Here is a 17,598-nt window from a genome sequence, read left to right as displayed (position 1 = left end):
AACCTGGTTGGCCGCCGCCCCGCCCGCCCTCCCGCCGGCCCTAGCAACCGTTGCTAGGGGGCGTGGCTCGGCCTCGCGGAGCTGGAAGATTCCCGCGGCTCATGAATATTTGCAGATTCAGAGAAGGCCCCGCCCCCGTTGCCTTGGCGCCCAGGCCCCTCAACCCCGCGGCCGGAAGAACAACCCCAAGTCGAAGAGAGCGCCTGGCGAAGGAGGGCGCCCGGGACCAAGACCCCGAGGCTGGGGCACCGGGGCCGACCCCTCAGGTGAGAGCCGAGCGCGCCTTTGGGTCCGGGGCCGCAGGCCTTGCTGTCTCCTCCCGTGTCGGGGGGAAACTGAGGCCGGGGATGGAGCAGAAAGACAGTGAGGTCCCAGTGATGCCCCAATTGTCAGATCTGGTCCCCTGGGGACCCATCCCACAACCCCTGGCCCTGCTAAGGGTCTCGTGGTCACCGGGACAGGAGGGACCCCAAGCCCTGCCTAGGGACCCACTCTGGGAGTTTCCATGATGGGGACCTAGGAGGGGAGAGGCCCTACCCTCAGAAGGGATAGCAGGTGGAGGGGACCCAGAGAGGTGATGAGCCCGGCCAGGAGCTGGTGTTAGTCTGGGCGGTGGAGAGAGAAAGGCCACCACATTTCCAACTTCGGGGGCTCACGGAGTGGCAGGGCAGGATGGGATCAGGGCCATGAACAGTGTGGACGGGTCCAGGCCAGTGAGTAGATGTGAAGGGATAGTGTCTCAATGGGAACCTCAGCCTCCAACCCAGGCCCTGCTCCTTGGACCCCAAGACCTTTGGCTAATCTGGACCCATACTCTGGGCCTAGTCATGGGCAGGACCTCAGGTCAGCTGTTCTCAGGCACAAAGGGAAGAGGGTGGCCCACTGGCATCGCAGGCCACAGTCTGGCCAGACCATCCCTTTCCCAGAGCCCAAGGCTAGCAGCCCTGGGGAAGGTGGGGGCAGCATCTTCCTAGGGGGCCTGGTGCTGGGGTCCTCCTTTGAGGCTTAGGGCCGTTCACCAGCTGGAGAAAGGCAGGCAGCAGAGGAACTTTCGGAAAGAAATCCTGGCCAGAAATTCCGTGAGGCTCTTCATGAGGCTCCCCTGCATGGCCTTCACCTCCTTGGGTCCTTGGTGTGTGGTCACTTTCCAGACAAGGGCACGTGGAGCCCGGGCAGCTTGTCCCAAGGCCCAGCACTCCCTCCCACCCTCTCTGTCAAAGGCTAGCTGATCACCCCCGCCCGGGGGAGGATGAATCTTGACCATCCACAGGCGGTGACAGACAAGAACAGTGGCCAGAAACTGCATCTGCCACATTCACTGATTTTGGGGGGGATATTCTTGAGCCCCTGTTCTGCACACTGGACATGGCAGGTGAGTGTCCTGCCCACACAGAGCTCACTTGCTGTCTCAGGCAAGGCACTCGCTCAACTGAACTGAGGGCTGTAGAAGGGGGTCGGTCTTATCAGGTAGTAAGTCCAGGAAGGTCGGGAGGGAGCACAGGGGTAGGGGTTGGCGAGGCCCCGATCCAAGGTGGAGGGAAGAAGCCAGGATTTCCATACAGACTTCTGGCTCTACCCTCAGAAATGATTCCAGGGTCTGGGGCCAGGCACAGGCATCTGTGTCTTTAACGAGCAATGCCAGGTGAGCCTGGTGCAGGTGGACCACCTCCTGTGGGCCTGGGGGTAATGCCCAAGAGGGACAGGGTGCCTGGGAGGCCAGCCCACAGGGGATGGTCCAGAGCAACAGGCCGGGGACCCCTTTTGGAGAGGGTAAAGTTGGGGATGGAGGGAAGTGGGGATTTGAAGACCAAGCATTTGCATTGGATGGACCCAGAGGCACCCTAGCGTCGGTCACCCATATGGCTGTCTTTCCAGTCAGCCAGGCCAGGTGCCCCATCAGGATGGTTGAAAGGACCTAAGGGCCAGCGCCCAGGCTGGCATCTGCTCACTTCTGGGCCCTGTGGCCTTGGCCCAGCCTGTCCCAGGTCCCTCGAGCATGGTGACCTGGCCAGGAGGCCAACCTGACTGTCTCTCCCGCAGGTGCCGCCTGGGACCACATGCTGCCCTCTTGCCTAGATGTTTGACCCACGGTGGGAAAAAGCAGCTGCCTCCAGGTGAGGGGGTCTCAATGGGCTCAGGGGTAGGGGGGGAGTGCCTGAGACCCTGGTCCTGAGCCCCCCAGGGTCGGAGACCATCAGGTGGAGAAGGACACACAGCACAAGGCCTGAGGCAGAGGCTTGCTGCTGGTTACAGCAGCAAATGGGCGAATGGGACCTCGAGGCAGCCCCCCTCCCCGGCCTACATGGGGCCTCAGAGGGCAGGCCGGAGCTGGCACCCCACGTGGACCCTGAAGGACGGGCAGAAGCACAGGGAGGGTGGCCTGCCCAGGCCAGGGGTGTGAGCCCAGGCTGAGGGAGGAGACGGCAAGGCCCCCGGGCAGGCTGGGGCTTCACCATTACAGCCTTCTCCGGGCCAGAGGTGGGCTCCGGCGGCTTGTTGTGTGCGTGCATACATCAAGGGCTGCACGGGGTCTCGGCTGGGCTGTGGATCAGAGGAAGAGCAGAGGCTGATCAGCTTTGCCCTCTGCCTACACCCAGCAGGTTGGATGTGAATGGACCAGGCCTGGGACAGAGCCCATGGGCCTTGGCCAAGCATAGCCAGTGTCCAAGTGCGGGCGCTGAGCTGGCAGAGCCGGCACAAGCCCCGCCCCAAGAGCAAGGCCCCGGGCAGCCGAGGCGGCAGCCACAGCAGGCGACTACCAGAGGAGCACCTGTCACCTGCCCGACTGGTGAGTGCGGGGGGGCTGGGCTCGGCTGCAGGGGCCCGCGTGGCTGACAGATGCCCTCGGCTCGCTGGGGCCCCTGCGCCTGCTCCACCCTTGGGCCGACCCCAGGTGCTTGGTGACACAGACGTCCCCCAGGCTCTCAGGCCGCAGAAGGGCCCGAGCCAGGCCCAGCCTCAGATTTGCTGAGCCCCTACCGTGCGCTGGGCTCCAGGGACCCCTCCGTGAACCAGAGAGAAGGCCCCTCATTCCCGTGGGAAACAGGGTGACAGCCCATCCAAGCGCGTGGCGCACAGACAGGGAGCCACGAGCAGAGGAGGGAGCAGGCCATCTGCAGGGCGGGGCATCCTGGGGTCCCACTGACCGCATCTGGCGCAGTTGTTGAAGCCTCTCTCCCAAACCTGGGGTGCGGTGGCAGCTGCTTCCCACCCCCACACTGGGACCCAGCAGGTTCTGCAGAGCCCTCTCGCCTGCAGGTTCCTGCCCAGTGACCCCAGAGAGCAGCCCTGCACCTCCTGGTGACCGGACCCCTTCCCTTTCTGGCCATTGCTCTCGCCCGTCATTGGCCACGCTAAGGGCCAGGCGCTCCCCAGCACCCCTCCAGCCCGCACAAACACTTGCACCCAGGTGAGGGACCCTTGGAGACCCTGGGGTGACGCACCCACCAACACTCGACAGAAGGAAGCCTGGCTGCCTGAGGTCCCCACGCACTTTCCTGACCAACTCGGAGAAGGGTCCACGAGGTCTGGTCACTGCAGGTGGACAGGACACTCCCGCCGGCCCCCTCCCCACACCCCCCAGCAGCCCCTGTGTGTCCGCCCTCCAGCCAGGCCTGCAGCGCCCACAGTACCCAGGGTCCTGGTCCAGCGTGGACCCGTCACGTCAGGCCGCCGGCCCCCGCTGCTGCATGGGCTGGGTGCTGGGGACACGCCTTGATCAGAGCTACTCCGTCCACCCTGGGACCTCCCCCTCCCCCACCCAGCTCCTGGCTGGGGAGAGAGCCTGCCTGTGTGAGCGTGGCCCAAGCACCTCAGGACCACCCTTGCTTCCTAACATATTTGAGTCCGGTGCCCACCATGCCAAAGCATGGCTGCTGAAGCATTTCCCTCGGTCACTGGAACCGGGGGTCTCAGGCCTCTGTCCTCCCAGACCCTCTTGCATGTAGTCAGCATGTGGCAACTGGTTTCTCCCTGAGGCTGAGTCTTACTGAGTCATCCTAACTCCAAGCCCTTCTTCATTTTTTCTTTTACTGGTTTGAGCTGAGAAGCCATTTTATTTTCCAAGCCACGAGTTCCAGGACCCCTGGGCTCTCTCCACCAGCTCTGAACTCTGCCTTGTGTAAAACCTCATCAAATGCAGTGAACTGTGGCCAGCTCACTCTGCCCACAATTGCCTGGCACCTCTCCACCCCCATCACAGGTTCATTGTGTGCGTCTTCTGCCATCCAGGTTACTACAGGAGACCCTTTTACCAAAAATTCCATTGTCACATGACCTGGGTCTCCATCTTTCCAGCTTCAGTAACACTCACGTCACACGCCCCCCACCAGTTCCCATCCAGTGTCACATCGTTTCATCATTTTTGTTATGGTAGCTATTGGAGCTGCACCTAGATCCCAAGTTTTGTATGAGTCAGCTATTGCTATAGTGATGCTACGTAACAAGCAACCCCCAAACTCATCAGCTTACAGTGCAGGTGTACCGTCCATGGGTTTGAAGGAGGCTGGGGCTCGGCCACGCTGAGCAGAGCTGGGCTCCCGGCCCCAAGCTGCACTGGGTCTGTTCCATGGGTCTCGTTAGGACACCAGCACACCTCAGGTCACACCCTTCTCTGGCAACGGCCCCACCAGCCACACAGGATCACAATCTCCACTCCTGTCACATCACACTTATCGTCCAGCTGGAGCCAGTCGTGGCCACAGTCAACATGGGGGAGGCAGGGAAACGCCTGCCCCCTGCTCCAGGCTTGCAGCCAAAAGCAGGAGTTTCACTGGGGGGCGGGGCGGGGTGTGTGTGACTTCTGTCCAACTCTCAGGGCTGACTCCCCACCGACCCCTGCAGCAGGCCCTGGCCCAGGTGGATGACCTCCGATTGGTGAGCGTGCTGGAGCTGTGTGTCAACACCCATGAGAACAGCCTGGGGAACTTTGGTGAGAGCCCCTCCCCATGCACACCCTCCACTGTCATGGCCAGGCCGTGCTTGAAGGCTCGGCCTGCTCGGGCCCTGCCCACCAGGATCTGGTCTTTGGACCACTGCACCCACAGACCTGCCCTGCACCCCACTCTCCAGGGACTGATAACCCTCTCCCGGGGCCCTGGGAGCACGGGACACTGGCTGGGGGGGCTGTGCTCTGGAGCCCAGTGTGTGGTCTGGCCATGCCTGCAGTTCCCCGTGGGAGGCGGCCCGGGGGCAAGACCCCGCAGAGTCCCGTGGCCCCGTGGCCTTCTGTGTGCCTCTGCCCCCACGGGGTGCCTCCTGCACCCTCCCCTGCTGGCCTGTGTCATTCACACCGGGCCTCAGACGTCAGCATGTGGCCCCAAGGTGCCCCTGGGCCTCAGAGCAGCCGTCGGGCGGCAGGGGCCGAAGGGCGCTGACGCCTCTGAAGGTGCAAAGGGCAGCAGGGCCTGCGCTGACCTCTCTTCCTGTGGCCCCACAGGGCTGCACCTGCCCAACCTCAGCCAGCTGAAGCTGAATGGCAGCTGCCTGGGCTCCCTGAGGTGAGTGTCCACCCCCCGCGGCGGTCACGGGGGAGGGCGTGCTGCCGGCCTGGGTGGGGTCCTGAGCATCCCACTATCTCCAGCTCCCGGCCCTAACGCCCACCCCTGGTCACGTCGCCCACCCCTGGTCAGCTGGAGGCCCCCTGAGGGTGACGCCAGCCACCCGGAGCCTGCAGTCAGGGTCAGGCTGGTCACACCAGGTTTTGTGGCTGACGAGGTCTCCAGGGACCTCCCTGTGGTGCCCAGAAGGCGCCCACTGACCTTTGGCAGAGGACCCCCAACCCGCGAGCCTGGGCGGCTCATCACCGACCAGCTTCTGGATTTGGGGCATCCCCCCACCCTTCACCACAGCCCAGGGCTGTGTCCCCGTGATGGTGGGGCCGTAGCTGGGGGTTGAGCCGGCCCCCATCAGCGCAGCAAGACGAGCAGAGGAGCATGGCCGCTACTGCCCAGCCGGACCTCAGGCCCCACGTGAAACACAACAGCATCTTAATAGCTTAAAAGACAAAATGCAAAAATCAGGACAGATTAAGGTTTTTGCTTACTTCATTGGGCTGGAAAGAACAAAGCTGAGGTAATATCAGAGTTTATTGGGTGTTTGAACAAAATGGGTGTCAGGAAAACCCTGCTGGGATTTTTTTTGTTTGTTTGTTTTTATAAATTTATTTATTTTTGGCAGCGTTGGGTCTTCGTTGCCGTGCGCGGGCTTTCTCTAGTTGTGGCAAGCGGGGGCCACTCTTCGTTGCGATGCGTGGGCTTCTCGTTGTGGTGGCTTCTCGTGTTGCGGAGCACGAGCTGTAGGCGCGTGGGCTTCAGTAGTTGTGGCTCACAGGCTCTAGAGCTCAAGCTCAGCAGTTGTGGCACACGGGCTTAGTTGCTCCACGGCATGTGGGAATCGCCCGGACCAGAGCTCGAATCTGCGTCCCCTGCATTGGCAGGCAGATTCCTAACCACTGCCCCACAAGGGAAGCCCAGCCCTGCTGGTTTTATGCGGCCAGACAGCCGTCTTGGGGCAGTGGGAGGCCAGTCCCAATTCTAGAAAGTTCTCCTGATGTTTTAAATGGGCTGTAAGTATCCAGTCATTTCCAGAGGAGATGATAAAGGTATTCATTAAGCAGCCTTGCATGGTTTTTCCTATTTGTACTGCTGTTTGTCAAATAAACATCAAAAAGAATTTGAAAAACACCTGAAAGCCTAGAAGTGGAAGCAAAGAAGATCAGAGGCCGCGTGGCCCCCGTAGGTAGGGAGAAGCAGGCGGATGCCAGCTTCCACGGCTCCTGCATGGCTCCTGGGCCTGCAAGGAAGGGTCTGGAAAGCAGGTTCTCAGAATTGCCTTTAGTACCTATACATGGTTCAGCAATATTCTGACAGAGACGTCAATACTTCAAGTTAACAAAGACAAAAAAAATCATATTTACTCCTTCATTATTAAGGCTTACAAATTAGCTCAAAGAACAATAAAATATACAGAAAACATATAAAGGATGGAAACTACAAAGAGAAGTGGAAGGTTAAAATTAAGTATTTGTTACCATTTGTAACAAAACAAAATATTTGATTTCAAAAAAAAAATCAATTCCAAGAAAAAATTAAATCATTATTCATATAAAACATGTGTTCTGTTCCTTGATAACGACAGTGAAAACTGTAAGGAATCTTTAAGTTGTCTGTTAGCGAATCCTGAAACTTGGCCAAATGTTGTTTGCAAATCTCCACGGAGTGACAGTAAACAAATATTTGTAAAAGGAAGCTAATTCAATATGACAGTGCAATGAAGTAGTATTACAGCTTAGCTGATGACAGAGAGAGTCAAGACATTAAAACGTCAGGCAGCGTTATGAGGACTGGAAAGTAATTTTCATGTGATGGCTGTCACTTCATCCGAAGCTGAGAGAGAATTCAGCCCCTGAAAGTGTCACTGACGTGAGGACAGATGGGGCTGGTTTCCAGGCCAGCCTGCATCTGACAAGAGCATCCTTCACCAGGACCACTGTGTGGGGAAACCACAGTAACAATCTCTGAAACTCAACAACTAACTTGGAGATCATTAAAATGATTGAAGGGACAGTTCTCACTACAACTTAATTGTGTGTGTGTCCCCTGAAGACTCTCCACCCTTCCTCCTCCCGTGATCTCAGACCATGGTGGCTTTCACTTAAACAGAAACCCCTCATTTTGATTTGTTCCAGCCCATCAGTTCTGGCTGGTATAGTGGGTGTTTTTTAGGAGGTTTGTCTGCACCCCAAGGTCTTGGAGATATTCTACTTTTTCTTCTATTCACTTATGGTCTCACTTTTCATTTTGGGGTCTTTAATCCTACTTATCTGTGAGGTTGCTTCCACTCCTGATATGAGATGGGGACCCAGTTCTGTTTAGCACCACCTGGTGAGTTGGTTTTCCCAGCATCGTCTACCCCAGGCCCACGCGGACACGCTGGCGGAGTGAGGAGCTCTCCGTCATCACAGTCTTCATTGGTGCGCCTTTGTGTTAATCTGTAACATCTGTTACCCTCATCGTAGTTTTCCTTTTTCCAAACTGACCTAGCTATTCCTGAGCACTTATTCTTGCATTTGAGTTTTACGATCAGTTTGCTGGGTTTCACACACCCTTATCTTTCAGGATTTTGTTTTGTTTTGTTTTGGAATTTTAAAAAGGCACATGCTCATTTGGGTTAATTTTTATGTTATATACATCCATGAATATGGTATAGCTCTCCATTCATGTGTGCTTTAATGTTTTTAATAGAGTCTTTAAACTTCTTCTGTAAAGTCTATAGGTTAGAACGCTTTCAGCTGCAAGTTACAGAAACCTGCAGCCAACCGGCCTGAGCAGTGAGAAATTGTTTATCCCTTAAGTGCCTAAGGACCACGGGGCAAACCCTGTTCTAAGCACAGAGGATATGTCAGGGAACAGAACAGGTGAGAATCCCTGTCTCTGAGGGCACACAAGGAGCCCGGTGGCGGCTCACGCAGCCGGTGGCCCCCATCCCCATGCCTGGGGCTGCTGCAGCCACGTTGGTGGGCTGAGGGAGTGTGGTAGCTAGTCTTCTAGGGTTGCTGAACAAAGCACCACGAACCAGGTGTCTTGAACAGCAGAAACTGACTCCCTCAGGTCTGGAGGCCACGAGTCAAGATCAAGGTGTATCTCCTTCTGAGCCAGAGGGAGAACCCAGCTCACTCCTCGCTCCTGGGGCTTTGCTGGCCACCTTTGACGTTCCTTGGCTTGTAGACTCATCACCCCAATCTCTGCCTTCAGCTCACGTGGCCTTCTTCTCCCTGTGTCCAGATCCAAATTCCCCCTTTTTGTAAGGACACCAGTCATATTGGATTAGGGCCCACCTCACCTCCACCAATTACATCTTCAGAGACCCTGTTTCCACGTCAGGTCACATTCTGAGGTCCTGAAGGTTAGGACTCCAACATATGAATTTGGGGGGGGGGGGAGGATGCAATTCATTCCATAACAGGAAATGTGCCTTCCTGTGTCCATCAGTAAGAACAAGAAGGTTCCCAGCATTCTTCTGTGTTTCTTTGGCCAGAACTGTATCATGTATACACTCTCTTATACCAACCACTAGCAAGGGAATGGAATTATGATTGGAGTGGGCTAACCAGGACCCCCACCTGTGCACCCTGCTGCCACTTGGGACAGGGCAGGACACCAGCCTCCTCTGAAGGCAGGGCTCCCTGAAACCAGAACTGAATTAATTCCCACGTACTTATAGTATTTTTATAATCATGGATGAGGGCCTGATTCTGCTGTATTCTGTTTGATTGTTGCAAATTTAGAGAAACACTATGCTGATTTAGAATAGATTTAAAAATTTTTTATTTTATTAACTTTTATTGGAGTATAGTTGCTTTACAATATTGTGTTAGTTTCTACTGTACAGCAAAGTGAATCAGCTATATGTATACATATATGCCCTCTTTTTTGGATTTCCTAGAATAGATTTTTTAAATCAATAAAACAATTGATTTTTATAAATGGGTCTATTACCTCTGGCAATAGTGTACCTTTGTTTTGTATTTAACATTATTGCCAAACTGTCCTATTAATTCAAGTAATTTGTTAATTCAGATGGGTTTCCATACTGATGGTGATGTTATCAGCAAGTTGGGAGTGCTATCTTTCACTCAAATCCTCCTGCTCCTTTTTCTTGTCTTATTGCTTTGGCCAGGATCTACTAGCCAGTACGATGTTAGACAGCGGCAATGACAGTAGCAGGCATCCATGGTTTGTTCCCGATCTTAACGGGTATGTGTCTGGGTTCCTCTGCATCTATTGACATGATCATAAAATGATATTTCTCCTTTAGTCTATTTATGCACTGGATTTCACTGACAGATTTTGTGATGGTAATTCATCCTTACATTCCTGCAGTAACACTACTTGATGAGTTATTTTTAAATCACTGTAACCTTAAAATAATATTTGCTTTGCAACTTTCACATCAGTCTTCATGAGTGATAGTGCTTTAATGCCCCAGTTTGTACTTCTCTGGTCCTGGAATCAAGGACTGACTCAGACGGGGCCCTCCCTTTTATTGTTCTCTTCAACTGCTTAATTTTTTGAAACTTCCTGTACAGGAAATTATTGTGGAAGATAGAGATTGTCTATTCCATGATAGATCTTATTTTTAAAACGGATCCAGATCCGGGGACTTGGCGGGGGTGGGGCGAGGGGTGTTAATCACTGTGTAATTTCTTTAGTGGTCATTAGTCTAGTTTTCTTTCTTTTGGCACCAGCTTTGTCTAGTTTTCAAGAATGTTGGTATATAGTTTGTTCATAATGGTTTTTGTTGTTTTAAATTGCTGCTATAGCCATAATTATTCCTCTTTTTAAGTTCCATACATTTATTTGCATTGTCCCTCTGTTCATCCTTGATCAGTCCTGCCAGAGGATTGTCTATTAAGTTTTTAAAGAACCAGCACTGGGCTCTGTTAATCTTCTCTATGTTTTTTCTAGTTATTACTGGTTCTGTTCTAGTCTTGATTACATCTTTCCTTCATGTCCTTTTGTTATTTGCTGTTGTTCTTTTTCTGGCTCCTTGAGCTGAATGCTTAGCTTAATTGTTCTACTCCTTCCAGTTTTTTGATAAATATATTTAAAGATCTAACTTTCTGGGGCTTCTCTGGTGGCGCAGTGGTTAAGAATCCGCCTGCCAATGCAGGGGACATGGGTTCCAGCCCTGGTCCGGGAAGATCCCACATGCTGCGGAGCAACTAAGCCCGTGTGCCACAACTACTGAGCCTGCGCTCTAGAGCCCGCGAGCCACAACTACTGAGCCCACATGCTGCGACTACTGAAGCCCATGCGCCTAAAACCCGCGCTCCGCAACAAGAGAAGCCACCGCAATGAGAAGCCCGCGCACCGCAACTAGAGAAAAGCCCACGTGTAGCAACAAAGACCCAATGCAGCCAAAAATTAAATAATTTTAAAAAATAAAAGAAAATAAAAAATAAAAGAATCCTGGAGGGCAACTAGCAGAGGTTTGGCACGTGCAGGATTGTAATCTTTACAGAAGTGAAGAGAAACAATAGAACCTAACAGTTGTTTAAAGGATAAGGAAAACTTGTCAGACATAAAAGAAAACTTTCATCTACAGATTGAAATAAAAAACGGAAACTGAATCGGCAACCCTGAAACGTATCCTAATAAAGTTCCTGGACTTCAAGACACAGATCATATTGGGGGCAGCCAAGGAAAGAGATCAAGTCTTCCTTTAAGAAGAGAAAAAAAAGGACGTTTTCCTCAGACTTCTCCATAGAAACACTCAAAGCCAGAAGACAGTAGAATGATGTCTACACAGCCCAGCAGAAAGACGGTATGAATCAAGAATTTCATACCCAGCCAACATTTTGGAATGAGTAAGAGATTAAGGAAAACAGTTTGATTAGCCCCTCTTGAAGGAATCGTGAGACGCAAATTTCAGCCAATTAAAAGATGATTGAAAATGCATTGAAGGCAATAGACTGGGGAGAAACGTGGACTCTCTGTAACTAAAGGTGGAGATTACGGTAACAGAACAAAACTTAAAAAACGCAACATACAGGTTAATCGGTGGATGAGACGTAACCGAAGGGGAATTTGTGAACCAGAAGATGGGCCCCAGCGACGCAGAAAGGTGAGGCGGGCCAGGAACACCTCAGAGGTGAGGAGGCGCCTTCACTTGGACCAGGGGAGCAGACAGAGCCTCCAAAGCAGGAGGAAGAGCAGATGCCAAGACCAGGGGCACCACAGTGCAGGTGCGGTTCAGGACCATGGGGAGACCAGAGCTGCTGGAGCCGGAGCAGGGAGGGCAGGAAGGCCAGCAAGGACCAACGTGTGCCACCTCATCACCACAGGGAAGCCCCTCACCTCAGCGTCTCCAGTGAGTCAGCATTTCCAGGCAGCATTTCAGACCCTCACTCCCAATCTGAATGCCCAAGAAGCTATTAATAGTATAATTAGGAATATAGCAATACCTCCAGCATGAAAGGGAAAAGTCAGGACAAACCCACAGGACCCCAGAGGAAGCAGACAATGCCAGGAGGGGAGTAAAACGTCCAGGCACCTTCAGTGAATGTTCTGAGAGACACGGAAGAAGACGTGGCTTCTTTGCACCCTCAAAACAAAAACAAAACAGAGGGCTTCCCCGGTGGCGCAGTGGTTCAGAGTCCGCCTGCCAATGCAGGGGACACGGGTTCGTGCCCCGGTCTGGGAAGATCCCATATGCCGTGGAGCAGCTGGGCCCGTGAGCCATGGCCGCTGAGCCTGCACGTCCGGAGCCTGTGCTCCACAACGGGAGAGACCACAACAGTGAGAGGCCCACGTACCAGAAAAAAAAAAAAAAAAAAAAAAAAAACAGAATGCCATGAAATAAGATCAGAGAACAACGAAGGGCGCTTGGGAATTAAATGTATGAGGGCTGACAAAAAATGTCACCAGCATTGTTGGAAGAGAAGGGAATCTCCCAGAAAGCAGAGGAAAGGCAAAGAGATGGAAATGGGAGAGAGAAGGAATGAGAACAAGCTCCTTCTCAGAGACCACACGTGAGAGGCTGAGCTCCAGATATGAGAGCAGAGACTGCGAGGAGAGAAAATACAAAGGGGAATATCCCAGAAGCTGACAGAAAGGATGTGCAACAGTGGGCCGGTGCCCGGACAGGAGACGAGGGTCACCCAGGCTGAGAGGACCCCGCGGGCAGAGGTGGGGCCCACTGAGGTCGGGGGCAGATGGGAGAGCCCCGGCCTGCCCACTGGCAGGGGAGTGGCCGCCAAGGGAGGGTGGCACAAACAAGTCCCAGGTGCGGGCAAGGGGAGGGGCTGTGACACAGGGAAATCATCCACAAAAAAGGCCGGGAGGAAAAAGGGAGGGAGGACATCCCGGCTGACGCCGCTGGGCAGGGGACACCCACTACAGCGGGCAGCGGCCGTCTAGCACGAGGGCAGCTCCCGCGGCCAGGCCCGGACCCTGCAGGGGTTGGATAAGGTGCCCAAGACAGGCGGCTGCAGCCAGGAGGGAAGACAGGGGCCCGGGGGCTCTGGAGCCCCTTCCTCGGCCTGGAGGCCACCCAAGCCAGTCACAGCTGTCCCTGAACCTGGAGACAGCCAGATGTGGGTGGCGGCTGGGCAGGAGGCATGGCACAGGGCCTTCACAGCCACTGAGACATGACCCTCCGCCCCAGGACCGCACTGACCAGCCAACCCTACCCTCTGCAGGGACCTGGGCACCTCCCTGGGCCGCCTGCAGGTGCTGTGGCTGGCTCGCTGCGGCCTGGCTGACCTGGATGGCATCGGCTCCTTCCCGGCCCTGAAGGTGGGTCTGCGGCGCTCTGGGGAGTGCGGGGGGAGGGGGGCCCGGACTGAGCCCCCCCCGTGCCCCCCAGGAGCTCTACCTTTCCTACAACGACGTCTCGGACCTGAGCCCGCTGTGCCTGCTTGAGCAGCTGGAGGTGCTGGACCTGGAGGGCAACTGTGTGCAGGACCCGGGGCAGCTGCGCTACCTGCAGCTGTGCCCGCGGCTGGCCACGCTCACCCTGGAGGGCAACCCGCTATGCCTGTGGCCCGGCCCCGGCCCCGCCCACCAGGTGGGCACCGGGCGGGGAGGCGCTCTGTAGCTCCAGCCTCTCGGCCCGGGCACTGCTTTGTCCACCTGAACTCCGGCCGGGTCGCAGGGGATCCCGGGACACATGCCTAGGGCACACCCGCCTGTTGCTGGGGCTTCTTCACTAGGAGCTCGTTCCCATGTTGCTGGAGGCCCGGCGGCTGCCAGCTCGTCCTCCTAGGCCAGGACCAGACTCCGAAGGGCCACGTGTACACCCCAAGAAGTCTGTGCACACGCCATGGGGAACCACGCGTGTTCTGTACAGTCTCCACATAGAGTCATGTACACAAGCACACACGCTCACATACACACACCCATGCAGGCCCCGTGCAGAGGCAGCCCCACCCCCTGCAGCGCTGCTCGTAAACCGGGGGTCTGTGCACGCCCCCCCGCACTGCCCGTGCACTCCCAGAGCTCACACGCCTGCCCGGCTACTCGTGGTGCCTGTGCACAGCGGCCGCCCACTGGGCCGGAGCTCTGAGTTCAGGGCAGCTCCGCAGGCCAGAGGGCACCCCTGGACCCTGGCAGTGAGCCCAGGGAGTGACATCATGCATGGGTCCCTGCAGTCCCTGCTGTCCCAGAGTGACCCAGGCCTGGCCCAGGCCTGGCCGCCTGGGCAGAGAGAGATGGCATCCCCGACCCCCAGCTCCCCTGCACTGCCCCCCAGCAGGTCTGGGGGCAGCAGCTACAGGGCAATGCTGGCCTGATGGGCCCACCAGACTCAGGCCTGCCACCCCCACCGCAGGTGCCCCAGGGCTACAACTACCGGGCAGAGGTCAGGAAGCTCATCCCCCAGCTGCAGGTCTTGGATGAGTTGCCGGCCACACACACACACCTGCCGACCTCCCGGAAGCTGGACCACGACTGGCTCGTGGTGAAGGAGGCCATCAAGGAGGGCAGTGTCCTGGACAGCCTGCTCCCCGGGCTGGGTACAGACGGAAGCTGTCCAGGGCCCTCGGGCTGGGGCTGCCCCAGGAGAGGGCTCCACCCCCCCCACCCCTGGCCCCGCCCACAGGTCTCTCAGAGCCGGAGAGCGGCCTCGTGTCCCTTCTCAGCCACGAACCCCCCCACCCACCCCCACCAGCCCCATCCCCAGAGCCCTGCACACCCACCCCCAGGCCAGGACACCCTCCCTGTGAGCAGTCCTGGTGGGGGCCTCCCCAACCATCCTCAGGGGGAAAGGAGGGCCAAACCTGCCCCCTGGTGGCGCTGGGCCTCGGGCACACGGATGCTGGGTGGTGGGGGGCCCTGCTCCGTGGACAGGGTTCAGCTGGGGGGATCCTGGGTGGCCGGCTGGCGTGGGCCTTGATGACCTCTGATTTTGACTGTTGTGCAGGTTCTCCCCACGGATCCCCTGTTTGGAGACGCAGCCCCGAGCTAGGCTCACCTGAGACCCAGCGCAGGGCCCCCAGGCCCTGGCCCCGCTCCCTGCTGGTCCCCGGGGGCCCCCTACCTGCAGGCCTTCTTCCCCAGGGCCCAGCCCCAGAGGACGACGCCAGCAGCCTCACCCACGGTAGGCGACCCACCTCGGCGTGAAGCTGCCCTGTAGCCCCTCAGCCCTGAACTAGGCCCAGCCGCACCCTCTTCTTCAGGTGCCGGCCGGGTCCTCTGTGGAAACCCCGCCAAAGGCCTGCAGGAGCGCCGGCACCAGTGCCAGGTACAGCCTGCTCCCCCCAGCAGGCCGTGCCCCGGCCTGAGGGCGCCTGCCCCAGCACCTCCCCGAAGGCCGTGACCCTGAACCAGCCCGTCCCTCCCCAGGCTGGGGTGCACCCAGAGAGGCTGCCGCCTCCCAGGCCCGAAGACCTGGCCGCCCGGCCCTCCGCGCCAGGGCCTGACCCTGCAGACAGCCGCCACCTCCTGGCCTCGGCCAGGCTTCCGGCCTTGAGGGAGCTGCGCCTGCGGTGGGTTCTCCCCGCCCCCCAGCCTGGCCCCGCCGCCCTGTGTGTCCCTTCTGGCTGAGACCTGCCTTGGCTGAGTGCTCGCTGGTCCTCCTGGTGGCTGGAGGGGCTGGTCACGGGAGCCCAAGGCTGGGGCACCAGCCCGAGCCACACTCATCGGGGATTGGCTCCAAAGGAGGCGCAGGGCTGCAGCCTCTCTCTTTCCCCGCACCCCAGTCCCCAACCCAGTAGGTGCCTGGAGTCCCGGGAGGAGGGGGCTGCCGCCCCTGGGGGCCCACAGAGGGGCCCTGAGGAAGAGCAGGACGAGGCTGGGCCCACGACTCGCCCCCGCCCCCCGAGCCTGGCCCCAGGTACCGCGCGACCGCGGCTCTGAGATGGGTGGGACGGGGAGGTCCTCTCTGGGGGGTGGGGCCTCACGACCAAGGGGTTCCAACCCCAAGTCCCCCTCCCCTGAACCCATGGGACCATGTGGCCACCAGGGCTGGATGAGAGAGAGAGAGAAGGCCCTCCGGAGGGCAGTGTGAGCAGAGGCCGGAGGGGTCCTGGATGAAAGAGCAAGTGGCCCAGGGGTGGGCGCAGTGAGGGGCCAGGACCAGCAAGCAGGGCAGGCCCACCAGAAGTCCTGAGGGGAGCCTGGCACAAGGCCAGCCAAGGGAGCAAGGCCACCAGGTGGGCAGGAGACCAAGGCGGGGGGTGGGGACTGCCCTTCCTCTGCAGACAGGGCCTGTGCTGGGCTCGGGACACAGAATTAAGCCAGGCGAGGCCCTCCCTCAGGGACACTGGCTTCAGAGTGACCATGGCTGAAAGGAGCAAATGCAGGGCCTTAAGGCAGAGAGACCCCTCACCCAGCAGGCCCCAGGGAGGCTTCCTGGAGGAAGGGTCTGAACCGACTGGCAGAACAGCTGGGTGGGCAAACCCGGGGAGGGGGCATTGTAAGCAGGGGCCACAGAATGTAGGCTGCAAGATTGGCCCAGTGACCCTCCGGGGTGGCATGGCACTGGGGGCGGGTGCACATCAAGGAAGCCAGGGTGGAGCAGGGATAGGGCAGGTCAAAGCTCTGCACTTCCTGTGCTGGCTGCGGCTTGCGGGGAGGGGCTGGGGAAGGTGGGCTATGAGACAGCCAGGAGGGGTGGAAAGGTGGAGGGGGAGCAGGCAGGCAGCCAGGAGGAGTGGCTGGAGGGGTGACAGGCAGTGAGGGACAAAGGGGTGCCAGGACCTCCTACTACAGTCCGGGGCCGGGCGGGCTCTGGGTGACCACAGACACACCCACCCAGCCTGCCCTCAGGTAGGTGCCAGGGCCTCGCTCTGTAGGGGAGGTTTGGGAACTGCCCCAGGGCCACCAGCCTGTGAGCATGCCCTAGGGGACGGGACCCAGTGACCCAGAGCTAGAGCCCAGACTTCCCCAGAGGTGGGTCCAGCTCAAGCAAAGGTCAGAGGTCACAGGGCCGAGGGGCCACAGCTTCCCTGGGGAGCACAGGAAGTGGGGCAGTGGGGTGCTGCCTTGGCGGGGGGGGGGGGGGTGAAGGGCTAAGGGGAGGAGCCACAGTGGACACTGCAGCCCTGCCCATGGTGACCACCCCAAGTGACTCCTTGGGGGCCCTTGTCTGACATGCCGTCTTTTTCCTTCTTTTCCAGAGCCTTCCAGGACCCTGGGCTACAACCTGACCCCCTCTCCTCCCAAGTCCCTCATGCCATCTGACAGGGGCAGCAGCTCCTGGGGGTCCACAGATATGCAGTTTCGGGGGCGTCGCCTCAGAGCCCTGGATAGTCTGGGGCCTGGCCTGGGTCAGGGGCTGGCTGCAGTGACTGCTCTGAGAGCCCTAGAGGTGGCCTCAGGCCCCAGCCCTCGAGCCGAAGGCTGTCCAGGCCCAAAGCCAGCACCAGATCCAGCAGCCAGACCCCCAGCCTCCAGCGCATGCCGCACCTGAACCTCATCGCCCCAGCCCAGCCCCACCCCTAGTGTACATCACTACCCGCTGCCAGGCTGTCCCGGGCGGCAGGCAAGGGCCCCAGGGCGATCGTGGGAGCCCCCATGTGAACTCTGGCCTCACAGAACCCAGAGGACCTGGGCGGGTGTGTTGGGGGGTGGGAAGTGAGCCTGGTACAGGAGAGGA

General features: G+C 57.8%; 1 protein-coding gene across 6 annotated transcripts; it reads left to right on the top strand.

Annotated features, from left to right (window-relative positions):
- The first annotated feature begins 131 nt into the window (after positions 1–131).
- On the top strand, positions 132–17,435 carry LRRC56 (leucine rich repeat containing 56). 6 transcript variants are annotated; one of them, XM_032640330.1, is made up of 13 exons: positions 132–266; positions 2,041–2,114; positions 2,601–2,788; positions 4,843–4,930; positions 5,438–5,498; positions 13,202–13,298; positions 13,369–13,569; positions 14,332–14,515; positions 14,923–15,099; positions 15,179–15,243; positions 15,345–15,487; positions 15,701–15,834; positions 17,120–17,435. In XM_032640330.1, the coding sequence occupies exons 3-13, from the start codon at positions 2,612–2,614 to the stop codon at positions 17,410–17,412; spliced, it is 1,620 nt and encodes a 539-aa protein (XP_032496221.1). In that variant the 5' UTR covers positions 132–266; positions 2,041–2,114; positions 2,601–2,611; the 3' UTR covers positions 17,413–17,435. The 6 variants fall into 6 exon arrangements, with proteins under 6 accessions (XP_032496221.1, XP_032496224.1, XP_032496220.1 ...); XM_032640333.1 differs by having other exon boundaries at positions 2,598–2,788; positions 4,846–4,930; XM_032640329.1 differs by having other exon boundaries at positions 2,598–2,788.
- Positions 17,436–17,598: the final 163 nt, after the last annotated feature.

This window comes from Phocoena sinus, chromosome 8 (assembly GCF_008692025.1).
Source record: "Phocoena sinus isolate mPhoSin1 chromosome 8, mPhoSin1.pri, whole genome shotgun sequence".
NCBI lineage: Eukaryota > Metazoa > Chordata > Mammalia > Artiodactyla > Phocoenidae > Phocoena > Phocoena sinus.
This window is presented reverse-complemented; position numbering and strand designations above follow the sequence as displayed.